Source organism: Temnothorax nylanderi, unplaced genomic scaffold, assembly GCF_030848795.1.
Source record: "Temnothorax nylanderi isolate EJ_2023f unplaced genomic scaffold, tnyl_v1.0 TNYL_tig0020_pilon, whole genome shotgun sequence".
Lineage (NCBI taxonomy): Eukaryota > Metazoa > Arthropoda > Insecta > Hymenoptera > Formicidae > Temnothorax > Temnothorax nylanderi.
Genome location: NW_027249082.1, coordinates 1,807,918 through 1,832,842, shown reverse-complemented (window position 1 = coordinate 1,832,842; position 24,925 = coordinate 1,807,918). Strand labels below are relative to the sequence as shown.

At 36.1% G+C, this 24,925-nt stretch overlaps 4 protein-coding genes across 13 annotated transcripts in view; 2 read left to right on the top strand and 2 right to left on the bottom strand.

Annotated features, from left to right (window-relative positions):
• Positions 1–7,179, top strand: part of Usp (retinoid X receptor ultraspiracle) — a 67,389-nt gene extending 60,210 nt beyond the window's left edge. For all 6 annotated transcript variants that reach the window (XM_071700081.1, XM_071700079.1, XM_071700078.1 and 3 more), the window contains 2 exons: positions 109–437; positions 687–7,179. In XM_071700081.1, the coding sequence (XP_071556182.1) occupies positions 109–437; positions 687–960 (603 nt within the window). In that variant the 3' untranslated portion in view covers positions 961–7,179. The remainder of the gene's footprint in view (positions 1–108; positions 438–686) is intronic.
• Positions 7,180–7,272: 93 nt separating this feature from the next.
• Tctp (translationally controlled tumor protein) lies at positions 7,273–9,945 on the bottom strand. Of its 2 annotated transcripts, none has more exons than XM_071700088.1 (5): positions 9,792–9,945; positions 9,040–9,110; positions 8,775–8,962; positions 8,103–8,370; positions 7,273–7,724 (listed from the first exon to the last, which is right to left on the bottom strand). In XM_071700088.1, the coding sequence occupies exons 1-4, from the start codon at positions 9,817–9,819 to the stop codon at positions 8,139–8,141; spliced, it is 519 nt and encodes a 172-aa protein (XP_071556189.1). In that variant the 5' UTR covers positions 9,820–9,945; the 3' UTR covers positions 7,273–7,724; positions 8,103–8,138. The 2 variants fall into 2 exon arrangements, with proteins under 2 accessions (XP_071556189.1, XP_071556190.1); XM_071700089.1 differs by having other exon boundaries at positions 8,775–8,948; positions 9,792–9,840.
• Positions 9,946–12,412: 2,467 nt separating this feature from the next.
• Positions 12,413–15,182, top strand: LOC139769192 (polyubiquitin). 4 transcript variants are annotated; one of them, XM_071700065.1, is made up of 2 exons: positions 12,413–12,573; positions 13,574–15,182. In XM_071700065.1, the coding sequence occupies exon 2, from the start codon at positions 13,581–13,583 to the stop codon at positions 14,958–14,960; it is 1,380 nt and encodes a 459-aa protein (XP_071556166.1). In that variant the 5' UTR covers positions 12,413–12,573; positions 13,574–13,580; the 3' UTR covers positions 14,961–15,182. The 4 variants fall into 4 exon arrangements, with proteins under 4 accessions (XP_071556166.1, XP_071556167.1, XP_071556169.1 ...); XM_071700066.1 differs by lacking the exon at positions 12,413–12,573 and adding an exon at positions 12,734–12,875; XM_071700068.1 differs by lacking the exon at positions 12,413–12,573 and adding an exon at positions 12,749–12,770.
• A 412-nt stretch (positions 15,183–15,594) lies between these two features.
• On the bottom strand, positions 15,595–24,115 carry LOC139769191 (NPC intracellular cholesterol transporter 1 homolog 1b). The gene is made up of 23 exons (XM_071700064.1): positions 23,300–24,115; positions 22,920–23,131; positions 22,617–22,747; positions 22,380–22,515; positions 22,066–22,255; positions 21,859–21,951; positions 21,293–21,510; positions 21,012–21,110; positions 20,718–20,920; positions 20,204–20,404; positions 19,892–20,093; positions 19,677–19,793; positions 19,222–19,402; positions 18,992–19,119; positions 18,503–18,757; positions 18,105–18,268; positions 17,729–17,844; positions 17,443–17,588; positions 17,056–17,252; positions 16,643–16,874; positions 16,265–16,378; positions 15,957–16,119; positions 15,595–15,875 (listed from the first exon to the last, which is right to left on the bottom strand). Exons 1-23 carry the CDS (start codon positions 23,520–23,522, stop codon positions 15,865–15,867), a joined length of 3,732 nt encoding a protein of 1,243 aa, XP_071556165.1. The 5' UTR covers positions 23,523–24,115; the 3' UTR covers positions 15,595–15,864.
• Between the last annotated feature and the right edge of the window lie 810 nt (positions 24,116–24,925).

The following is a 24,925-nucleotide window of genomic DNA, read 5'->3' as shown; positions in this document are numbered from 1 at the left end:
AAGAATCTCGGCGTTGTAATTGTCATTAGTGGTTGTTCGCAGAACGGCGCCCTGCTATCCCATCGAAGCGCACTCTCCACTAATTTGCTACCTTTCTGTAATGCGCAGAACGCAGTGTCGCACATTTCCAACTGCACAACGAATCAACAAATCTTCCAGCTGGTGGCATGGGCAAAGCATATCCCGCACTTCACGTCGTTGCCGGTGGAGGATCAGGCGATTTTGCTCAAGGCTGGCTGGAGCGAGCTGCAAATAGCTGCCTTCTCCTACCGTTCCATCGACTCGAAGGACAATATCATTCTGACAACGGACGGCTCGTTGCATCGAAATGCGACGGGAAATGCGCTCGGGTCCACGATATTCGATCGCGTGCTCTCGGAGCTGGTGTCGAAGATGCGCGAGATGAAAATGGACAGGACCGAACTCGGATGTCTTAGGTGACTGCCAAGAATAATCTTTAATGAATCTTTAATAGAACTCCGACGATTGAATTGACGTGAAACGGAAACTGACTGTTTGTCAATGTCTTTGCCATTCATTCTTTTCTTCTTAATTCTGGGATCGTATTTTTCTTTTTTTTTTCCTTTTCTTTTTCTTTTCTTTTTTGACATAAGCAAGCTAAATGAAGCGAATCCAATTAACGAATGGCTTTCGATCTAATATCAATATTATTTTTTAATGTGCAGATCCATTATTCTTTTTAATCCCGACGTGAAAGGCCTCAAGTCCGTAAATGAGGTCAGCCTGCTGCGCGAGAAGATCTACGCCGCTCTAGAAGAGTACACCCGCGTGAACTGTCCGGAGGACACCAGCAGATTCGCCAAGCTGCTGCTTCGCCTGCCATCAATCCGTTCGATCGGTCTCAAGTGTCTGGAGCACATGTTCTTCTCTAAGTTAATCGGCCAGGCGCCGCTCGAAAGCTTCCTCACGGAAATGTTGGAGTTACCGTCGGATCCTTAGGAGCAGAAGGTGTGCCGCGTTGTGGGGCACACCGATATGTAAAAAAAAAGTAAAGAAACGAACACAAGAGGAAGAAGTAAAAGAAGAAGACGACGACGATGACGATAATGACGACGACTACGACGAAAGAGGATAGGACCCGCATTCGAGTCGAGTTTCGCATTCGAGATGCAACGATTTCTGTACTACGTCGCCTTTCCCCCGCGTCGCAGTATAGACTATCCGTGTGTCGAGCGAGGTGGAATTTACTTACTTCTCTTCATCGCCACCCCCCCCCCCCCGCCTCCTCCCTCCTTCTCCCATTCCTCTCCTCGCCCTGTTATTTATGTTTTTGTTAGAGCTTAGCGACTCTTATGTCCAGCGTAAGGAGGCGGTCTTACTGGTCGACGACGCCACGCACATACGGGAAAATAGTGACATAAGTGCGTGCGTACGCGTCTGCGTCTTTGTACAGCTTGTATACGTCTGTATACATCTGAGCGCTGTCTGACAGCTGCGGTCTGCAATTCAGGTTTCGATGTTGTCGGTCGTTAATTAGTTAATTAGTTAATTTCTCGAATCGGTTAAATTTGTTACGACGGTTAGCGATACTTTGCAAGACGCAAATGCAATTCGTAGAAATTTACTTCGACTTATCCGGTGGATAAATAAAGTTTGACGACGTTAATTTATGGAAAGCTACATAGACAGAGAATTATCTGTACAAAATATTGTTAATCACAATCGCTGCCTCTTTAGCCTGCGACATGTGTCGTGCCATCATCCGAGCGAAGATCGTGTCTCCCACACGATATTTCGTGCCGATCGATCCTTGGTTCGGACAGAATATCGCGTCTTCGTCGGACCGCACCTTTCACAGTCACAGAAGTTCCTAGAATTATTAAGTTTCTTTTTTTTATTTTTGCACTTTGTTACTTTTCGGTCTCTCTTTTTTTTTTTTATCTATCTCGCCTCTCTTTCTCAACGTCGCGGGTTGCTTCGACAATGCCGTTTTTGACGGCGGACGCCCGACGAAGACGCGACTCTGTGCTCGCGAGTTCTCGGACACCTTTACATTCCAACTCTGCCTCGATTCGGATCGTTACTTTAAAGAGCCACTATTTGCATATAGATATGTATACATACATACTTGCATCAAATGCGTATCCCCTTACGCTCAGTGCGCAAGTTTAACGATAATTTATTGTTTTGTATTTTAGAGTATAGGAGAGAAAACGAACTTACTAATTCATTATTAATTAAATTAAATATACACATGGTAGTCCCCTTTTTTTATGCAGCATGTGTCCGTGATGGAATATCAGAAGTGCAACAATCGGACGTCAGAGCGTGCGAACGAAGTATTTACTTTCAAGGTGTTAGGGTTTCCGTTTATCTCTTTGTTTCCTTTTGGTAAAATGCACGCTCGGATATATACTCGGATCTTCTTCGTTAATCTTTTAATATTTAGATTTAACGATATGACAGACTCTTACTACGCGTATACACATTTGCAGTACTGGAATGCTGTCTTCTGTGTCCGGTACAAATTCGACATGGCAGCAAAATAGAGTAGAGAGAGTATAGACATTTACTTTTTCTCATAGTATACTGGCAGTGAGATTTATTTTCCCCCGGAGAATGTTCAATGCACGAAAGCAGATTAAAAACAAAGATGCAAGAGCTCTCGAATCTTCGAAAGAAAAAAAAGAGCTGTTTCAGATGTATAATTAAAACTATAAAAATCTTAGCATACGATAAGAATTAACTACTGATCGTGGACACAGGATTAAGATAGAAACCCTCTCGTTGTTAGTAATTTACAGAATTGCGTATCACATGACGTGAGCTGATGGATCCGACAGACTTGTAAATTACATAAAGCAGAGCATTATCTGCAAATGTTTGCTCAGCGGCTTATTTTCTAAATTTAAATGTTATTAGATATATAAAGATATATATGTACAAAACGTATATATACATATATATATTTTTCTCGAGACTGTTAATTACTATTCTATCTGTTAACTATTTCTACTTGTGAAGAAATTGGATTAACGACATAATTTATGTGATAGTCAAATTTTAATAGTTTTATGTCAACATCGCGTTGACTCGGTTCTTCGTTTGGAAAAATTTTTAGATGTGTAATATTGTACAATAATTTGTTCATTTAATAGAGATACGTAAACGTTTATAATATTAGATTTATACGTATCGTTTTTTTTTTGTAACGAATTTATGAAGTTTGATGATTATAATTAATGACTCGATGCAATTATGTTGTAAAATGTGAGCGTTCAGATGTAAAATTATTTTTTTATTTTAAATAAAATCAATTGTGGAATAATATTTCATCATTTTTGCGAATGTTGTACAAAATATTTGATGCTTTCTCGGACTCTTTCAGCTCTAATCATTGATACGATTTACTCTACTACTCTAGAAATAGTAAGGGAATGATCATACTTACTTCAGTAATATAAATTATGATAATATTATTGTATATTATTAAACATATTTCTATTTTTGCGTGAATGCCTACGATTGTTAGTTGTTGGTTATTGTTATCTACTTGATGAGAGTTTTTAATGTTATGCGTACCGTGGGAAACAAAACACAATATTAAATTCATAATTTTTTTTATAACATGCTGGAGTTACTATTCATTTCAGATGCCTATTTTAGCGTTTTTTTTTTCTTTATCATTTAGGGAAGACGAGTTATATTTAATGGCATATTAATGCGGATGCAGGAGCAATATCGTGTATGTAAATCGAATTAATTTCCCATATATACATATATATATATATAGACGTGATTCAAGTCACTTTTGATTTATTAAGTAGGAGCGCAGATAAAAAAGAGCGAGATTCTATTAACCAAACTTATCGTTTGATTGTACAATTGTTACTTGAATACTTTTATTGACGAAGCACCTGACCAAAATTACCTCTGAACAATCGCGCGACTAGCGATCACCTCTTCAAATTCCTCACAAAATATAAAAACGATGCTGTAAGTGACCATTAGGATTGGAGGGCGCGAATGAAGCTACCTGTGAATGAAGTTTCATATAAATATATAAATGTTAAAAACGGAAATATATCTATACATATATATATAAATAATATATGAATATATATAAACCGAATTCTTTCACAAATACAAATGCAACAACCTCAGTAGTGATCAGGAAAAAGAGAAAAAGAAAAGAATTAACAAAGATAAACAGATTAATGAGCTCTAATGTCCTGCGATCAGATACATTATATAAGGTAAGAGGATTTTACAAGAGTGGTCTTTGGAATGCCGTGATGTTTTACTAAAGCATAAATAACACACTGAGCTTCTTTCGCGAAGCACCGTTCGGGAAGAAAATGCTGGATCGCGTGTGTGTGCGTGTGTGTGTGTGTGTGTGTGTGTGTGTGTGTGTGTACGTGTGTGTACCGAGTATACTTTAATATAAACTTAAATGCTTTTGCCATACTTCTTTGAAGTATCATTGAAATGGTACGATGCTCAAGTCGTGTGTAGTAACAATCTTATCTAGTAACACTGTCCTGGAAGAATCGGGTGCGCTGTGTAATATCTTTCTGTACAGTAAAAATAGCAACGGATACTATATTTTACTTTTGTATCTATCGTATATCTTCTTCGCTTTTGTGTCTTGTACTTATGCAAACCCTGGACATACATTTTTTCCGTTGCATGTCGTTCTTTTCTCTCTCTCTCTCTCTCTCTCTCTCTCTCTCTCTCTCTCTCTCTCTCTCTCTCTCTCTCTCTCTCTCTCTCTCTCTCTCTCTCTCTCTCTCTCTCTCTCTCTCTCTCTCCTCTCTCTCTCTCTCTCTCTCTCTCTCTCTCTCTCTCTCTCTCTCTCTCTCTCTCTCTCTCTCTCTCTCTCTCTCTCTCTCTCTCTCTCTCTCTCTCTCTCTCTCTCTCTCTCTCTCTCTTTTCGATAATTTGAACGTCTGATTGACACATTTTTTAATTTGTGAAATCCCCGTAGCTTTTTCTGTCACTTCAGTATTTAAAAGGCAAACGACAGGGCATCTTTTCATAGCATATTGAAACCCTTTCTACGCACCCATTCTACATAGATCAGTACAAATAAGTTTAATAATAATAATAATAAATAGTAATAAATAACAATAATAATGATAATATTAATAATGGTACCGATAATGTTAATAATATACCGTTTTACTCTTATCAAGCGCGTAAGTTATACCCAACTTAACAACAACAAAAAATAGTAGCAGGTGTCCTACTAAAAGTACCGTACCTTTAACGAGCTAAACTGTAAGCCAGTATGTTACATCTATGTATAAACGTCGTACAATTTACGTATGGGCAATCTCTAATTAAGAAAGTTAATAAGTTTAAATCTTGTATGACTGCCATTATCAAATATTATTTCGAATAATTATCGTAAATGCGATACTCTCCGCGGAGTCGGCCGTTTTTTCATTATCTCTTCTGGCCCGCGCGGAGGAGAGCCGAGAACGCGCACGTTTATACACACGCGAAAAACACACACAAAAAACGTTCGTTGATAATTTCGAATTAGACCTTTCTCTCGCGCGAGGTCGACGAGGCGTGTTTAAAATATCTTAGACGACATTGGGAGGAAAAAAAAAAGCGCTTCGATTGCAAAGCCGATTGCAAAGGATATACTTCGATCGTGAACTGTAATTGTATGTCGATAAATGTTGAATATGTAACATTCCACTTTACGGATTAACCATTTAATCGGCGAATGCATACGAATGCCTATCGAACATCGCTTCTTCTTTATTTTTCATGCGATACAAGTCTCCGATATACAATTCGCTCCGTTTCTTATAGAATCGTCGAAGCACCGCGACTTTCGATGTCTCCCGCTTGCGTTACGGTGGGACGTTGGCGTGTTGTACGATACTCTGTCGCAAATGTTAATTTATTTCACTGGCTTTAATAACCAACGACACTATTATATGGTTGTGCTCCGTTAGATAGCAAAGCAATATAGTTAATTGTACATGTGTGCACATGAGCATATATATATTTATAATATATATTTTATATACCAATATATTATATATATTTATTTTACGTATATATATATGTATTTTTTATGTGCATATATGTATGTGTGTATGTACATCCCTCAAGAGTCCATCTCGTATCTTTTTTTAAGCTGTAAGTTATATGGTTTCATTTAATAGTTAACGGAACGAATTCTTCATTTGCGCATCCATTTGTAGATTACGAAAAAGATCTGTCTCTACATACTTATACTATATTTACTACTAAACTATTAAGAAATACGCTTTTGTAAAAGTACACCTTTTTTCAAATATATAACGGTACGGAACATGTGCAAAGTATCACGTACGGCGGGCGTCGAGTTCTCAGGTGAGGAGAGAGCGAATGTTTTAGGAAGAATAAGAGTAATATATTCACACACAGAAAGCGAGAGATGAGGGTATATAAAATAATATGTAGAAACGTAAGAGAGAGAGAGAGAGAGAGAGAGAGAAAGAGAGATAAATAGAGATCCCGATGTAGAAGAGGAAAGCGAGAGAGGGAGAGAAAGAGAGTGAGACTGAGAGTAAGAGAGAGAGAGGGTGAGAGAAATTGTTGAACGGCAAGAATGTGCAAAACAAGGGGAGTGATGCTGATGAGTGTACTTGTACAACAGTATGGCTAGTAACAATCCCTGAGTAAAGAAATATAATGTACGGTTTCGCGCCAAGAGATAGATCGTCTATTCTGACTTATCTAAATATAATATTTTTATGAACTGAAAAAGACTGTCATATTTTTGTACCATTTACAGACCCGCCCTTGTACATCTTTACTCACATTGTACGCTTACAAACGAGGATAAATAAGTCGATTGATTTTCTTTTTTTTGCAGTATAATTTATTAACTGTATTTATTAGAGGCAGACAGGTTTTGTGCATCATACTTCCGCATACGAAGCAGTAAAAGTTCATATCTTTCACATAGTCGTTCGATTTATAATGGACAAATGTACAATTATGATTGCTTACACATGTACGTGTGTATGTAAAGTGCAATATGTGACAAATATATATATATACATGGCACTTCTACTATTTTAAGGAAAAAAGGAGCTGAATGTAATAATTAAAATAACAATATATTTCCGAAGCATCCGTATCTCGTAAAAAATGTATGTATATATATATAAATGCTTGGACGCATTTTAAATTATAAAACTTTCACAAATACGTATGTTACATTCATTAAACTACAGGGAGCAATCAAGGAACGAAGGAAGATATAAATAAATCGAAATGTGGAAAGTATAAATAAAATAAAAATTATCGAAAAACATTTTTTTTATTTACGATGGACATATTAAAGTCGAATATGGTTCAGAAATTGCCACTTAATATGGATATTAACATAATTGTAATCGTTACATCATCGATGTAAGTCCATCACTGCAAGTTCTTTCCCCATCTTCCATTTTTTAATATATATAAATAAAATTACCTAATACGAAATTGGACACGAAAACAAAAACATTATTACATATATCTTTCACAACTAATTGCTTGCACATTATGAAGAATCCTGTTGCCACTTTCTCTCATGTTACAGAATATGTACAATTAGTTATCAAGAAATAGTCACTAACGGAGATTTTATTGAATGTATTGTAAGTTAGTTGCATTGCAAATTAAGATTGGAAGTCGAACTGTTTGTTTCATATTTTTTAACTAAATTTCACAGCTTTCCAGCATGTGTGCAGTCTTGATTTTCGGTTTACCTGAAAAAAAAAAACATATACCAAAATAAAGATTAGTCTCTATCGCATCAGTAATATATTAATTTTAGTTAAAGTAAAATATTGCATTATAATTGAAGATGTCTGGTTAACATTAGTCGCTGCGCCTAGAAAGACGTCGCAGCGAGAATCTGATTGCCAATTTGATCTAACATGTTTGTGCAATGACAAACACAAATAAAACGTGTTGGTCATGAATTTTTACATGTATATATATATCCTATTTAATCTCTTTTTTCCTCTTTTCCATCTCAATTTTACATCATAAAAAAGGATTAAACATAATGCAGCATAATAAATAAATAAAAATAAGATAAGAATAAGACTCTTATTAATAATAATATTAAGAATATGACTCACAAAATTTGTCCAATTTATTGAGTATCTAAGGGTTACTTAGAACTTTTCTTCTTCAAGACCGTGCTTGAAAAACATGAGTACAGGCACAGAATCGCCATCGATCTCACGGTACTCCATGAGGCCCACAATTCCATCAATGTCCATTGAAGTACCGGTGAAAAATTGCAATTCCTTAAAGCGGCTTAGGATATCCTTCATAACTTTATTCATATTTGTTTTAAAAACCTCTACTTGATCAGGTGACTTTTCCTCTAGCTTCGCCACTAATCTGCAAACAGAATTTAGCAAATATTTTTAGAATAACATGCATAGAACACACGTTACTTACAAATATATGTTTTTATTTATATAAATGAATAGACAACTCATAAATAAATAGAAAAAAAAATTCTTTCATTTTATTACTCTTCTAGGAAAAGCTATATGATTTGCTGGAAATTGTTACATAATTAATTTTATCAATGAGTCACATTAACGTGACTCATCTTAATTCATTAACCTTAAAAGCTTGTTAGTAATTCCTTAATCTTTACAATATTTTAAAAAAATGTTAACGTGATGCAGAATAGATATTATTCAACTATATAAAATATAGTAGTAGCATAGGTTATTTAGTTTTGCCATTACTGCAAAATAAATTGAAACCAATGAATCTACATAGAAGATACTTACTTCTTCATGTAGTCTTTGAGGTATAACGTGTAAGACTTTTTATCTCCAAAGGCAAATGTTTCCTGAAGGCGATGGTTCAACACAACGTCCACGCCAGACTCTACCGCTACGTCGGTACCTTCATCAGCCTCCTCGGCAGACGGATTAAAACCAGCGATTTCAACGTCACCCGACCTACGGGTAATTAACTAAAAAATTAAATGTAAAAATGTTACGCCATTTTTCTTTGCGTAAGGTACTTCTTAAGTAACATATATATATGTACCTTGCCATATACTTCATATAGCACATCGTCTATCAGCTTGATTTTGTAGGTATCGGAGAACATCTCATCTCCTAAAATATATACAGAAAAGTATAATCCTAGAGATCCAACCCATGCCTGATTTTTTTTTCTTGTTTTTTTCATGAATGGTCACCTCGGGCGATTTTTACATCCCATTTAAAAGTCACTGTTATTAATTACATATTGCATATTTTTTATCGCTCTATAATTTATTAGTATTTGAGGACAATATGTACGTATATATAGATTTACTCAACAGTTACTGGAAAACCAAAAAATATTAAAAAAATAAAAAATGATTTGAAATGACTGTAATGTTTTTTTTTTTCGATATTGGGGTGTAAAAATCACCTCAGGCGCCTGTTCTCGGATTAAATATCTTATTTCGTGCGGACTCTACATTTCACAATCTTATCGTAACTACACGTTGCTCCAGCAATCTCACGAATCTTCGAGAACATATGGGGAGGTTAGGTATATGATGGCAAATTTACAACAAAAGCTAAACTACAATAATCGCGATAATTCGTCAAAATCGTGAAAAATCGAGGTATTTGCGTGTAATTCCATGCGGAGAAATGATAGGAAGAATATTTCTCCATGTGTTCGAATATCGCCGAATTCCGAGATGCCATCATTTAGGCATTTCGCTCCCATTATTGTGTCTCGGCGACAAAAGATGAAAAATACTTGGCTCACACGATCGCGCGAGTCGTTCTTCATTTACTCACCGGTGAAAATATCCTTATAAATCCTCATTGTGGAAGATGGAGAAAGATTCAACAGCAGCTAAAACTAAACAAGACACGGTCACCCAAAAGAGCGCACCGGAAAAGAAGGAGACTCGGCGAAGATCTGGCGAGCGTCCCTCAAATTTTCAGCTCCGACCAAGACTGTCAAACTAAACTGCCAAATGCGCCGACTCTTGCCGTCCTGACATCTAGTGGAAATACAGGCTTCCGCGCCGCGCGCCGCGAAATTCGAAAGCCTTGAAAATTCAAGTATCGGGAAAGTCTAATAAAAAGATATACATATACAAGCTCCGAAATATGACAAACGACACTATAGACAAATCTCAAAAAATATGTTTATTTTTAATATTGCTATGGATCCTTTAATGCGAGGCATACTCTCTCTCGAACAAAATTAGATGATAAAGAATTGTATAATGCTGTTGAATAATGCTAGCCAACGAGAAAGAGCGGCGAATGCCGTCGCTCGACGCTCGGTGAGAAAATCGAAGCTCCGAAATACACATGTGACACTCGAGAAATATGTTTATTTTAATATTGCCATGGGTCCTTTATATATAATTTATAATTGTTAACGTATAAATATTTTTCCTAAAATTCTTCCAGTGTGTCCCTATTAATTATTAAGATGGCAGTTTAGCATCATACTATATTAGAGTCCCTCTAATAACTCTTATTATTATAGAAACTATGAAGTATTACTTATTCTACCTTTCCCTTTTTTCCTTTCCTTCCAAAAAATCTTTTTAATCCCATATTAAAAATTCTTTGTTGATAAAATTTTTGGAAATTTTCAAACTTCTTTATGCTGATAAATCAAAAATTGAAAACTTTTGATGTTGATAAATCAGAAATTGAAAATTCTTTATGTTGATAAATCAAGAAATGAAAATTCTTTATGTTGATAAATCAAGAATCGAAAATTCTTGATGTTGATAAATCAAATATTAAAAATTCTTGATGTTGATAAATCAGAAATTGAAAAATCTTGATGTTGATAAATCAGAAATTAGAAATTCTTTATGTTGATAAATCAAGAATTAAAAATTCTTTATTTTATAAACTCAGGAATTAAAAATTCTTTATATTGATAAATTTTTAGAAGTTGAGAAAATTCTTGAAACTATCCATGTATTCAAGATATTCTATGAATTTTAGATAGTGCTACCTGCTCAATTATATTTTTTTATACTTATTGATTTTAATGAATTTAGATTTTTGTGCTAAAATTTTTAAATTTAAATTTTTAGGAATTGCAATTCTTACAATATATTTTGTATGTGGAAATAGGAATGTGAAGGGATATGTAGAAAAACACTTCTTGTACCAGTAATGCACATTTTATTACATATTTAAAAATTACAAAATATCATACATTAGTAATACATACATATCGATACATATACTGATCTTTTGTCTATTAACAATAATAAATATGTAAAATTTTCGACAAATAGAAATTAAATTATTATAATTGTCATTAAAATTATGTTCATTAAATTGTTACATTGATTTATCAAACAACTCTTGACTCTGCTTACTTATATAAGTATATACACATAGGCCGGTATTCATAATCAGATCTTATTTCAAGACCGTCTTAAGTAACATTTTAAGATGCTAATACGGCTCTGTGATTGGTTAATGACATCTTAAAATTGTACTTAAGGGGATGCTGGAGCCGCAGGCGAACTCGATCAGCGTCGATAAAGAAGTGCTCACCGACTATATCTGTCCTTGTATAGACAAGGATATAGACAAGGATAGCACCTAACCTTGCATCTTCCACTGGTCTAAGTAATATCTTTCTTTTTAGGCTTCAAATCTTACTTCTAATTGCACGATATTATTCCTGACAGTTTTTTGTAGAGGGCTGCATCACTATTTTCTATAGAAAAACTGCAGAATTTTTGTATAAAGCAAATATTGTCGTCAGGTGAAGACAATATTTATAAAAATAAAATTTTTTTTTAGTTTATCAGAAAAAATCATGTACAGCCCTCTACATTTTTGTGCGTACTTTAATCGTGTAAAAGGATTTTCCATTCTGTTCAGCCAATTCAAAGATATTGCTTAGACCGATTATGCCTTGTCGCTGTCACTCCAGGATCCCCTTAAGGCCATTGCACGTAACAAAGTTTTAGTCGTAATCGTAAGGCCATAAGAAAATAGACCAATCACACTCGATTATTCTTCGAGCGCGAGGAGAATAATCGACTGTGATTGGTTTATTTTCTTACGGCCTTACGATTATGGCTAATGCTGGGTCTACAATGCGAGTCGCAAAGTCGTGAGTCGCAAGAATTGACCAATCACAGTCGAATATTCTCCTCAAATTCGACTGTGATTGGTCAATTCTTGCGACTCACGACTTTGCGACTCGCATTGTAGACCCAGCATTAGCCATAATCGTAAGGCCGTAAGAAAATAAACCAATCACAGTCGATTATTCTCCTCGCGCTCGAAGAATAATCGAGTGTGATTGGTCTATTTTCTTATGGCCTTACGATTACGACTAAGGTGCGATTTCACGATGACGCTCGACGCTGGATTCGAGCGTCAAATCTGGTCACGTGATAGATTCAGAGGGACGCGAAATATAACCTAACCACTGGATTGGCTGGAAGCAACGCGTAAAGCAACGCGTCTACTTCTTCCTTCTTCGTGAAAGTTGGTCCGTGAACGATTGTCCGTGCGCATATTTTATCGAAGAGTTTCGATTGCAACACGAGTTGTTAACTGCGGATTGTTTCGACTTCAGGTAAGCGATCGGTGATTATCCGTCTCGCCGTTGTGCGCGAAAATTCGTTGCTGTTACGCCGTTGGAAATTTCTGATTCTTGTCGACGCCAAGTCCCATCCATTTTGTGCAGTTACAGTTCCTCTCCTACCGCACGATCGATTTACGTTGCGCATTAGGCTTTTGTAGCAAGCTTTCAGCTGTTCGTTCACGCAAAAAGTAACGCGATTTTAAGCTTTATTTTGTATTACATCTAACAGGGTTAAATAGAGCGCCAGAAGGAAATGGATCATTTTGTCCTTTTCGACAGACGCCACGATACGGGTAGACGCGTCATATGTATATTTACGAAGGCTGCGATTCGCTTGCTGTTGCAATGCTACGCAATATGGATTTCTTTGTCCTGATTTCTTCGTGAATCATACGCTTCGAAGGATTTTAAATAGCGCTAAGCGAACCGCAGCCGGAGCCTCGTGACTGCGACGCATTTTGTATAAAGACTGTTATATTTAATAAGATACATTAAATTATGCAAAAAGGGAAAAAGTATACTCCGTTGGGATCAAATGTGCTATAAAATTATTATTCTTGTTTTTATTAAAGTGAATCTTTAGTGCAGTTGAAGTAACTAATTTTTTGCCTTTTCTGTCAATTTCGATTTTGTGTGACAATGTGTAAAAATTAATAGTAATTGCGAAATACAGAAACTTGAAATAAAGTATATTCCCCTGTAGTATACTTTATTTTTCCTGAATTGTGCGTTCGCCCTTGGAAAGCACAAGATTTTTATTGAAATATTGAATACTCGGTATTTCTTTTCCAAATGTATTTTTCTTGATTCTTCGACAGTCAATTTTTTAAACTGAACTTATGTAAAGTAAACTTTAAATTAAATCTCTCCATTCTCAGATATCTTGTATTTTTACAGTTAAAACTTGTAATAATTTTAATTATTGTATTGTAACAGATTTGTAATAATAGTCATATGAAATATATAATATTTCTTCTCTTATTATTTACAGATTCACCATGCAGATCTTTGTGAAAACTCTCACTGGGAAAACCATCACCCTCGAGGTGGAAGCATCTGACACCATAGAGAATGTCAAAGCTAAGATCCAAGACAAAGAAGGTATTCCTCCGGATCAGCAACGTCTGATCTTCGCTGGTAAACAACTGGAAGATGGTAGAACCCTTTCCGACTACAACATCCAGAAGGAATCCACGCTTCATCTGGTTCTGCGCCTTCGCGGAGGAATGCAGATCTTCGTGAAGACTCTCACGGGTAAAACCATCACCCTCGAAGTCGAAGCTTCAGACACCATAGAAAACGTGAAGGCTAAAATCCAAGACAAAGAAGGAATTCCTCCGGATCAACAGCGTTTGATTTTCGCCGGCAAGCAACTTGAAGATGGCAGGACTCTTTCCGACTACAACATCCAGAAGGAATCCACGCTTCATCTGGTTCTGCGTCTTCGAGGAGGAATGCAGATCTTCGTGAAGACTCTCACGGGTAAAACCATCACCCTCGAAGTCGAAGCTTCAGACACCATAGAAAACGTGAAGGCTAAAATCCAAGACAAAGAAGGAATTCCTCCGGATCAACAGCGTTTGATTTTCGCCGGCAAGCAACTTGAAGATGGCAGGACTCTTTCTGACTACAACATCCAGAAGGAATCCACACTTCATCTGGTTCTGCGTCTTCGGGGAGGAATGCAAATTTTCGTGAAGACTCTCACCGGCAAAACCATTACTCTAGAGGTCGAAGCTTCCGACACCATAGAAAACGTGAAGGCCAAAATCCAAGACAAAGAGGGAATCCCTCCTGATCAGCAGCGTTTAATCTTCGCTGGCAAGCAACTGGAAGACGGTAGAACACTATCGGACTATAACATCCAGAAGGAATCCACGCTTCATCTGGTTCTGCGCCTTCGTGGAGGAATGCAGATCTTCGTAAAGACTCTTACGGGTAAAACCATCACTCTCGAAGTCGAAGCTTCAGACACCATAGAAAACGTGAAGGCTAAAATCCAAGACAAAGAAGGAATCCCTCCTGATCAACAGCGTTTGATTTTTGCCGGCAAGCAACTTGAAGATGGCAGGACTCTTTCCGACTACAACATCCAGAAAGAATCTACGCTTCATCTGGTTCTGCGTCTTCGAGGAGGAATGCAGATCTTCGTAAAGACTCTCACGGGTAAAACCATCACCCTCGAGGTCGAAGCTTCGGATACCATAGAAAACGTGAAGGCTAAAATCCAAGACAAAGAAGGAATTCCTCCGGATCAACAGCGTTTGATTTTTGCCGGCAAGCAGCTGGAAGACGGCAGAACTCTTTCCGATTATAACATCCAAAAGGAATCCACACTCCACTTAGTTTTACGTCTTCGCGGAGGCGCGTTCTTGTGAGCTGGAAGTCTACAGAAAGGCTAGTCGCAAATTGAATAGTATCAGTAGTATCGAAGTAGCATTAATTACCTTTTTTTTTTTTAAATTTATGCTTCGAGTCTATATTTGCGAATACTTTTAACATTACTGTCAAGCATATTCCCTCTCAAAGTACAAGAATGTAAGAAATTGTAATCCAGGTATATATGCAAATAAACGCATTCTTGTGCAATAAAAATGTAAGATTGATATATCTTGAATGATTTTCCTGCGAGCTTCATAAAATCCAACCAGATATTTTCTTTGTATGGTTTATTAAATAACTTTGCACATATATTGTCACATATTGCCTGTGATACTCATTAAAAATAAAATACTAAGTTACATCTTAAAGTAAATAGTCTATTTCATCTAGCTCCATCGACTCCTAGTTGGTAGATGAAGAACAAGTTATATCTTTTAAATGTTTAATATCACAATTATTTCGAATAATGAATACTGTTAAAGTTATAAATTTAAATACTTATTTAAATACTTATTAAATACTTGACCTAATAATATATGCACACATATCAAAATATATTTTTTTGCTGTTCGAGCAGGGAAGAAAGAAGGGAAGGTAAGAGGCAAAACATTCATATTAATGCACGCGACATAATAAAAACACGTTTAATAAAAGATTGCACTTTGGTTCGCGCTGAATATACATATGTACGATTATATACATGGTGATCGTGACATTAATTAATATACACAGTTGTGTATTCAGTCTAATGCATGTAGTAAACATATATGAGTAGCGATACAGAAATCAAAATTTCGTAGTCATGTTATGAAATAATTTACGCGCTAATCATGCTCTCTCTAAACGCAATCTCTACACAAATGGGGAGGGGGTCTTTTTTACCGGTTTCATATAATATTCTTATACAGGTCCTGTAATAATAATAATTATATTATTGCACTACACATTCTATTACATAAAATTAGCAATCTCAACGATTATGCGTCACTCACCTATAAAGCTCAATAATACTGGTAAGAATATTAAACCATGTGCCGCTCCGAACAGAACAATACCCAAATACATCCTGAAATAAAAAACTCGGAAAATCTGCGTCTTCGCGAACGCTAGCACTATGATTCCTACGAATTTGGTCAAAGTAATTCCGGAGAATACCTGGGAAGTAGCACGAGAGAATAAATATATATGTATATAAATATATAAATTTAATATTTTACTTGTTCGGGAAAATCAAGTTCTTTCAGGTTATTTAAACTTTAAGAGATATCGTTTGTGTTTCGCGACATTTAATTGGACTTACAGAACTTCCCATGACGGAAAGGGCTTCCGATGCTTTACCGACCCTCGTCATCGCTCCAGAAGTGATGTAGGAGTGCACTATATGGCTACAGAATTCCACGGAGATACCAGCCGCCTACAAAATTTCATACTTTAGCACATAACAATTTCATTACTTTATTACATAATTTAATAACAAATTTTTTTAAAATAATGATACAATAATACAATGATTTTATACATACACACATGTAATATTAAATACTGATAAAATGTTATAATTAATTATTAAATATTAATTATAATAATTAATACTTATAACTGATGTTATTTTATTGGGGAGAAGAAATGAAATGATTTAAGAAAAGAAGTGGATAAATATTAATAATTTAGTACGAACCATGACTAAATTTACAAGAGAAACTGCGTTCAAACTGATGTTCCACCAGTACATTAAGCCTGCTAAATCGATTATTATCATCAAGACAGTAAGAACGACTATCAATGCAGAAAATAATGATAATCCTGTGAGAAATAGCGTCACTACGAAGATCACGGCAATAGATAAACTTATGGACGACAAGGTTTCCTGCCAGATGGTCAAATACTGCTCATAAAACACGTAGAATACACTGAAACACGCAACGAAAAATTTATTCGATAATTAATAATACAACAGCAAAAAAGTACCATAATAAAAAAAAAATTATTTTGTAGCATTTTATTTTGCGAGACTATCCATTTTTCAAGATTAGACATTTGTTTAAAAATGTGGAATTTTTTTAAATATCGCAATAAAATCTTATTACTTACCTATATGGAAATACATAGACTTTTTGTTCGGACACCTTAGCATCGTTGATCATATTCGTGATATTTTCCGATATTACTCTGGCGGCATGCAGCGCCTCGTACCAATCGGATGATTTTTTTAATGGAGTATGATAACCCATGAAATACGAATCGTTCACATTGGTCAGACCGAATTCATCGTAGTAATAATTTAATGCCTGTTCAAGCAAGAAGTTTCAAATTTTATTATCAAAGAAAAGTTCAATTTTTAATTTGAATTTTTGCTGCCACGTTTAGGAAATTGAAAAAAAAAATTGTTTTTGTGGCGCGTTAAAAATTCTCCATTTAATAGATTATCAAAATGCTAAAAATAACTATTTTTTTCTACGTCTAACGACGTTGACTCACGTCGAAATAAGCAGCTCTGCCAGCTTTGGCGCACTTTGCATCTGGAACGTCGTTCACGAAATAGGGGATAAACTTCCTGAAACTCATCTCATTCGGACGAGAGATATTCTCGTCAATAGTAATGTCACATAGCTTACAGAATCCGCCTGTAAATTATTTTATTGAGGTCAAGTTAAACTTGCTAAGCTTAAAGAGCATGTGTTTCTCGAAAATTGATATTATTATTACACACGTATACATATAAGCACATATATCAATAATAGTTTTACATGATGCCGACACATACCTCTATCATGCGGACAAAAGGATTCGTTGGCCTGGAAATATCTGCAGCAGCCACTAATCGTCGACCAATCGAGATAATCATCTATCCATGATGAGGCTGCTTTAGACAAGTAGGACCTGCAATTATTATAATAGATAAAATTCTTGTCGCCACATTTTGCGTGACATTTTCAAGCAACTTTTCGCTTGGTGTAGCTGCAAAGATCTCCGGAACGAGACGACAAATTGATATAAAATTAACATAATAAAACAGAAATTAACATTCTGTTAAAACATGAAATAGAAAAGCTATATATATGTTAGTCATATTTCCTTAGTTTTATTTATGCTTTGCAACACACATTTTTCCGAGATTATAAAAATTGAGAGATACAAACACGGAGGATTGATTGGCAGCCGAATATATCTGCGTATACAAGGAATCCGTATTGCATCCCTGACCGCCGCATATGATGTTCTGTACCTCCCTCTTGCTGTAATTCAGGCCTTCTGTCAGAACGAAATACACGGGTGGGCCCATCGACAAAAGGTCCTCCATGTACTAAAAATATAACATTCGCTAAAGCTGTAATGCAATGTAACGTGTAATATTCCGCGTATAATATTCTAAAAATAATATAAAACAAATACTTTCTCTTTAGTTTTAATAAGAGATTTTTCGCTTTGATTTTTATAAGCATAAATGATTGACTGCGAGTTGAATTGTATTGTAACAATTAGGATTAGAATGATTTTCATCGGTTTTTTTTTCATTCTTTTCTATATTATTCTTTACCTGAAAATATTTGAGAACGTAAGAATCTTCGGGCATCGAGAGCTTCTGGTCTAATCCAATCTCGATCTGCGGAAAGACTGTGACATGAGTAGCGATAGCGGCGACGAAGATCACTATGACGACAATTCTGACCGGCGTCTTCATCAGAAACGGCGTGTACGTACGCTCGAAGATTGCATGAACGATACCGTCGCGTTCGTCGACATTCGAATCATCCTTGATGGAAACGCAGCAGCAAACGTCCAGGCGATTATTCTAAAAAATATTTATCGTTTGTTTTAAAAATTGACGCATGAGAATCTCGTAAAGTCGGGGTATTAATTGTTAGTTAGGATAATTAAAATTCTTGACAAAGATTGAAATAATTGAATAAAATAAATATAACTAAGATAATATCAATTTGCATTTGTTATATCTATTAATTATTGAAGACACGATTTTTCTTACATAGAATGGCAAAATTTTTATTAAAAATTTATATAAATTTACCTCAGCTCTCCGGGAATCGAGGGACAATAAAGCGACGAAGGCCGTTATTTGAAGGAGAAAATTAATTAAAATCGATAACGAGGCGTACATCGCAAAGGTGTTGACCGCTGGCATTGCAGAAAACGCTCCTGAAATTTTTATTTTTTACATATTTATAATTACAAACATAGAGAAAGACGCTACTCTTGTTTTTTAAAAATATAATTTGTATGATATTTTTACGTACGTACCAATAAGGAAGCAGAAACATTCGGATGTACTGGTAAGCAGCATCGAGGGTCCGACTGCGGCCAGAACCCTGCCGATGTGTTCTGGAATTGTTTCGTCGACTTTCCGACTATTTCTCTGATGATTTTGCACCAAGATGAAAATGTTGTCGACTCCGACAGCCAGCACTAAGAAAGGAATTACCTGAATAACAATTCACCATTAAAATTGTTGTTTATGTGTGTAAACGTCTCTTAAATATATTTAAATTACATTTGACTGATAAGGATCCATGTACATTCTCGATTACGTGAATTCTTGTAGCATTATTTAAAAATAATTTACTTTATTTATTTTAATATACTTTATTATCGTAATTTAATTTGTTTTTCGTATTTGCGAGAAATTGAAATGTAGATTTTATGTAATAAAGCAAACGTTTAACTGGGATTATACGTCTTCAAATTAATTATAATACCTCGATTGTGAGCAGAGTGGTTGGCACGCCAGCATAGCCGAAAAGACCGACAGAACAAGCGACCGATGCTATGACTATGATGATTCCACCGACGCTCAATACGATTTTGCTTTCGGCCTAAATTGGAAAATGGGAAATTACAATAAAAGCGTTTTGCACCATATGTTTATATATTTTATAATTTCGTGGTATTGTTTATGATGATAAATACTTACAAAACAGGCAACGGAAGTCTTGATTTTGCCGAGTGCAAAGGCAACGTAAACGAACATGACGAGGTAACTAATAATCACCGTTATCATTTCCGCTTTCGACGTCCTATCTAGTTCGTCCTGTATCGATTTTTCGGTGGACCATGCGACGTCCATGAACTCCGGTCGACCATCTTCGTTCCATTTTTCCATAAAATCGAGGAAGCTAAAATTTACAATGATCGCGCGGTTTGGTACATCAATTCACGACGCATTAACAATTATTTTTTTTTTTTTCGGCGATTCCATTCTCTTTCTCTCTTGATTTTTACACACCGCTGTTCCCATTTATTGATCGTCACGAGGTCCGATTCATTAAGCGAATTTTTCACCAGAAATGTTAAGACTAGTCCGGTCGCTTTAATGTAATCGGAGGAATCGTATTTAAACTCGCCTTCTTTCAGAAAACCTCCGATTGCTATGGTAGGAATTATGGGTCCTTTGTACGGCGCCAGACAGTCTGGATGAAAAGAATTCCTGAAAGACCATTTATTAAGTACTAAACAAAATGGAATTTTTAAAACTATTTTTATTAAATAAAAAATATGCTTTTGGAAGAAAGATTCGATAACTTGTTACTTAAAATTTACTAAGCACGTTCACATTTCTCTTCGATTGGGAAATTATTCACTTTAACTAAATTGAATTATTATTAAAATTTCGATTTATAAATAATGGGTTTATATAAGAGGAAAATGCATAGAACTATCACTATCGTAAATTTTTATTGAGAGTGTTACCATTGCGTGATTTATTAGGCAAACAAACGCGTAAATTGACTATTACTTACTGCATACACATGTACAACTGATCAAGGTAATTAGTTTTATATCCTCCTTTTATCTCTGTTTTATTGAACGTAGCAAGGTTATTCTGGAAATATCCCCATATACTTTGCACAGTGCAGAGATTAAGAGTAACCGGTCCGGTAAATTCGCTTTGTACGGGAGCATAGCAGATCTTTTCCAGTCCTTCGCCAGTTTCTTGGCCTAACTACAAACGTAAAAAATATTAGCCAGATCCTTCTATTATATCTCGCAGTATTAAAATCTGAGTATTAAAACGTTTAATTGTACGAACGTACTTGAAGAATCTGCTGCTGCAGATCATATACTTTTAGCAAGAACTCCTTGTTAAACACTGGTCCGAACCACATAACTCCAATCGAAGTATTATGCCTTATCTATCGTGATGCGTATCGAAAATATTTATTTTTACATTAAAAGGTAGAAATTTTTAAATATTTAAGAGTATAGTACGATAAAAACCTTATATCGAGTTTTATTTGGATATTTATACAAGAATGTTAGAGGTATATTAATTGCTATTATATAGCAATTAGGTATAATTACCGCAATATCTTACCGTATCAAGACCAATTGATTTTATAAAGATTTGCTCGGTCCGATAGAACGGCTGGAATCTATTATCAAAGTAATCCTTTTCTAGCCTCGATCTGCTATTCGGCGCTGCCCATATCTCTATTGGGTTCACCGTGACCGAAAGGTAGTTAATTCCGTAACTCAGACCAAGAACGATGTATGAGGTCGTGAACAAAGTGATGATAGGATACTTGGCGAACGCTGTTGAATATCGTTAACATTTATTATTCGCAGCTAAAAGTTTGTCTCTCCGCATATTATATAATCGTATGGCAGGAAAATAATTGTTTAATATCTAATACTATTTCATACTATGTCAAAAATAGTAATTCTCTGTTGCAAACGTGATTTTAAGTTATACCTAATTGGGGGAGGGGGTGGAGAGATACATTATAATATATATTTATTAAATATGAATATATAATTTAATTTAATTAAAAATTGTATCCTGTATCGAAAAAATTGCTATCAATAGTTTTCTGTCATTACGATATCACGCACAAATACATATAACATAAAAAATTATATTTAGAAAAGATACGTAATTACCTGTTCCCCATGCAGCGAAGGCCACTTCGAAGACTTTTTGATAGCTTTGAGTACAGTTTCCGTCTGTTTTTTTTGCTGGCGGTTTGGTAGAACCTAGAAATGTAAAAATATCTAGGAAGAAAGTGCTTGAACAATTTGAAATACTAAACAGAATTTTTTTTAAATTTCAAGATCAATTAAAGATTGATTTTCCTGTGTTGTTCATACCTTTTTTACGATTGTTGAGCAAAGTATACGTGCCACCTGCTACAATTGGGATTAAAATGACAAGTATAGCCGCTATGACACCGTAGCCATTAAATTCGCCGATCATAAACGTATTATTTGACTCAATCTCTAATTCGATGAAAGGACACGCGGTGGGGCAATCGACGCAGCTGCAGGCTATGGACGAGTTCTGGCAAACCCAAAAATAATTTTAAAAAATGTCAAACTTAACATGATAAATTTAAGACGCGTAAATAAGCTTCGTGGATCCTTTAACGCGAGAGATCGGAAGCGCTTATAATTCTCGCACTTACGTCGTAAGCCTCGCTGCATTTCTTTGTTACAGCATTCCACGGCTCGGCACCCCATTCGTCAGCCGCATCGTAAATGTATGTCATCTGGAAGGGCGTAAAAATGTTCGCTTTGACATCGCCCATGTACTCGTACCACCTTTAAGAATTATATACGCCATATATATTGCGGTTCTGTTTCATTTTATTCATTGTTTCGACGATCGCGTGTGCGCGTCATATGCTGCTGCTTATACTTACAATTTCGGGGAGCACCTGCTGGCTCCGTGCGGACCGCAGGCCAGATCCATGCCCAAATTTCCGCTGGTAGGATTGACAACGTTTTTGCAGGAATCGTACGTCCCATTTATGAATTCTTCCGTGAGATGAATCTAAAGTACGGTCAGCAACGTTTAAATTTTTTCGTAACGAATTGATTTTAATTTTGCTATTCGAGTTATCTGCTAGCTGCTTTACACGTATTAATTTATTATTTGTTAATATTTATCAATAGAAGATCAAGAAATGTGTATGAGAGTCAAAATGGACTCTTGGGGGGATCACCTCAGATTCGACGACGTACTCGACACCATTTGCTTCGGAACTCTTGGTCACCTTCACGAATCGACCCTGCTCGGGACTGCAAGTCATGTCGCAGATCTGTCGAAACACGTTTCGGATGCAAGTCGGACACCTGCCGAGAATATTTTCCGCCATTTGCATGCTATCGTCCATCGTGACGATCTGTTCGGCGTCGCAGCATGTTATCGGTGATTCTGCAGGACGTCGAACACGTTCCATATGAATTATATATATGTATAAGCGCGCGTAATTATATCCTCGAAACGGAGATGCCGCACTTGGCACTCTCCAACCGCTAACAATCGCGCAATCGGAAACGATCTCGAAAAAAAAATCAAAAATATATACTTTAATATACAAACCGTCATTCTCGAAGAAGTGCGGACATCTCTTCCGCAGAAGAGCTTCGGACGCCGCATCGTTGATCGGTTGGGCGGTGATGTTCTTTGGCACGCAAGCCCGCACCCGAGGTATTATATCGTCCGACATTCCGCATTGACCGTACCACGCACAAAACTGTTCGTCCGCCGAGATCAAGACGCAACACAGCGCGAGAAGAAGACCGAACGCTTCCGGTCGCGTCATACTGCGGGCGTATAAGTACGGGGAATCGCTATTAATCGAGGGATTTACGCCTAGACGTTCCGAAATCGCTCGATTCCGCCGTATCTCAATAGCAGCAATCTCGATGATTGAACGCGCAGCTTCGAGACGTTATAGTTAATTGCTATTATATCGCGGGCAAGATTAGCGTGATAAATACTACTCTTCGACAATGTACAACCTCCTCGAACGAATTCTCATCTCACGCTTCCGTTCGCGTTTCCGCGTCCGCACAGTAAATATCTCCACGCTCTAAATGCTCGATTGTACATTCTTTATTTTAGAGCTGCAGGTATAGTCGATTGCCTCCGTCGTAATTTCGTTCGAAACTTAATGCGACGGCTTCGTTCCCGACGAATAAATTCACCATAATCCGTTCCGTGTAATTTTTTAATGGTCACTGTAAACTAAAATGTCACGACTTCGTTTACGAATTGCAGTTTCTGTCTCACCTCGTGGAGATTTATTCGCGACTCGCTCGTCGAACTGTCGGATATATCCGCGAGAATTTCGCGACATTTAGATATCCATTAATACTGTTCCCTTTCCCAGATCGAATGAACAACTGTCTGGAATGACCGGCGTCGCGTCATCATATCAAATCGCGTTTATCGAGCCACCTGATGCCCCCGGTAGCTTATCACGCAGGTGAGAATTCGGAGAGATTTCTTATCAACGGTGGGACGTAGTCAATAATCGCGAGATGTTGAAATTTTATCAACTGTTCCATCAGGATCCAATTAGATAAAATAAGAATTATTATTGCGACGGTTATTTGGTCTTCTATCTATCTTTATTCTCACAATCAGTCGAAATGACACACGCGTACGCGAATGTTCTCTCTAACTAATAAATTCTTGGAATGAATTACATTCAAAGAGTGTTCAGGAACCAATTCATGCATTTAGATGGGTTTTATTTAGTTTACTCAGATGCGATATTTATTAATCACTTTTCACAACTCAATCAGGGATTATCGAACACCTGTGAGTTATCGATATCTTGATATCTCAATGTGATAAAGCTTTTTGTATTTATGTTGCACATGTCGCGCGACGTTTGTTTCGAAAAGCGGAATGCAAAATATTGGTAAAATATTTGATATATTGTTATCTTAATAATTTTTCTATTATATTCTTAATTTTTAAAAACGTTATTGTTCAATATTTAAGGATTGACAACTCGATTCTTAATGAACATTTAAAAGATACGTACCCCATAAGAACGACAGCTTTATTTAGCAAAATGAATTGCGTTAACAATATTTCTTAGTCGGTCATTCGTGATGTTCTCCAACATTTATTCTAATTTCAATAAATAAAGTTCCAATGAATTGAATATATTGACAATTAATTACGAATATAATTATATCTCGTTGATTATAA

What these genes read in the sequence shown, in the direction of transcription:
- Tctp (XM_071700088.1), bottom strand. Translation starts at nt 9,819, where the DNA reads ATGAGGATTTATAAGGATATTTTCACCG. An exon ending in TATATGAAGTATATGGCAAG is followed by an intron (nt 8,963 to 9,039) that starts GTACATATATAT and finishes TTAATTTTTTAG; the next exon opens with TTAATTACCCGTAGGTCGGG. An exon ending in CTCAAAGACTACATGAAGAA is followed by an intron (nt 8,371 to 8,774) that starts GTAAGTATCTTC and finishes TTCTGTTTGCAG; the next exon opens with ATTAGTGGCGAAGCTAGAGG.
- LOC139769191 (XM_071700064.1), bottom strand. Translation starts at nt 23,522, where the DNA reads ATGACGCGACCGGAAGCGTTCGGTCTTCTTCTCGCGCTGTGTTGCGTC. An exon ending in CCACTCTGCTCACAATCGAG is followed by an intron (nt 19,403 to 19,676) that starts GTATTATAATTA and finishes ATTGTTATTCAG; the next exon opens with GTAATTCCTTTCTTAGTGCT. An exon ending in CTCTTGTAAATTTAGTCATG is followed by an intron (nt 16,379 to 16,642) that starts GTTCGTACTAAA and finishes GAAATTTTGTAG; the next exon opens with GCGGCTGGTATCTCCGTGGA.
- LOC139769192 (XM_071700065.1), top strand. Translation starts at nt 13,581, where the DNA reads ATGCAGATCTTTGTGAAAACTCTCACTGGGAAAACCATCACCCTCGAG.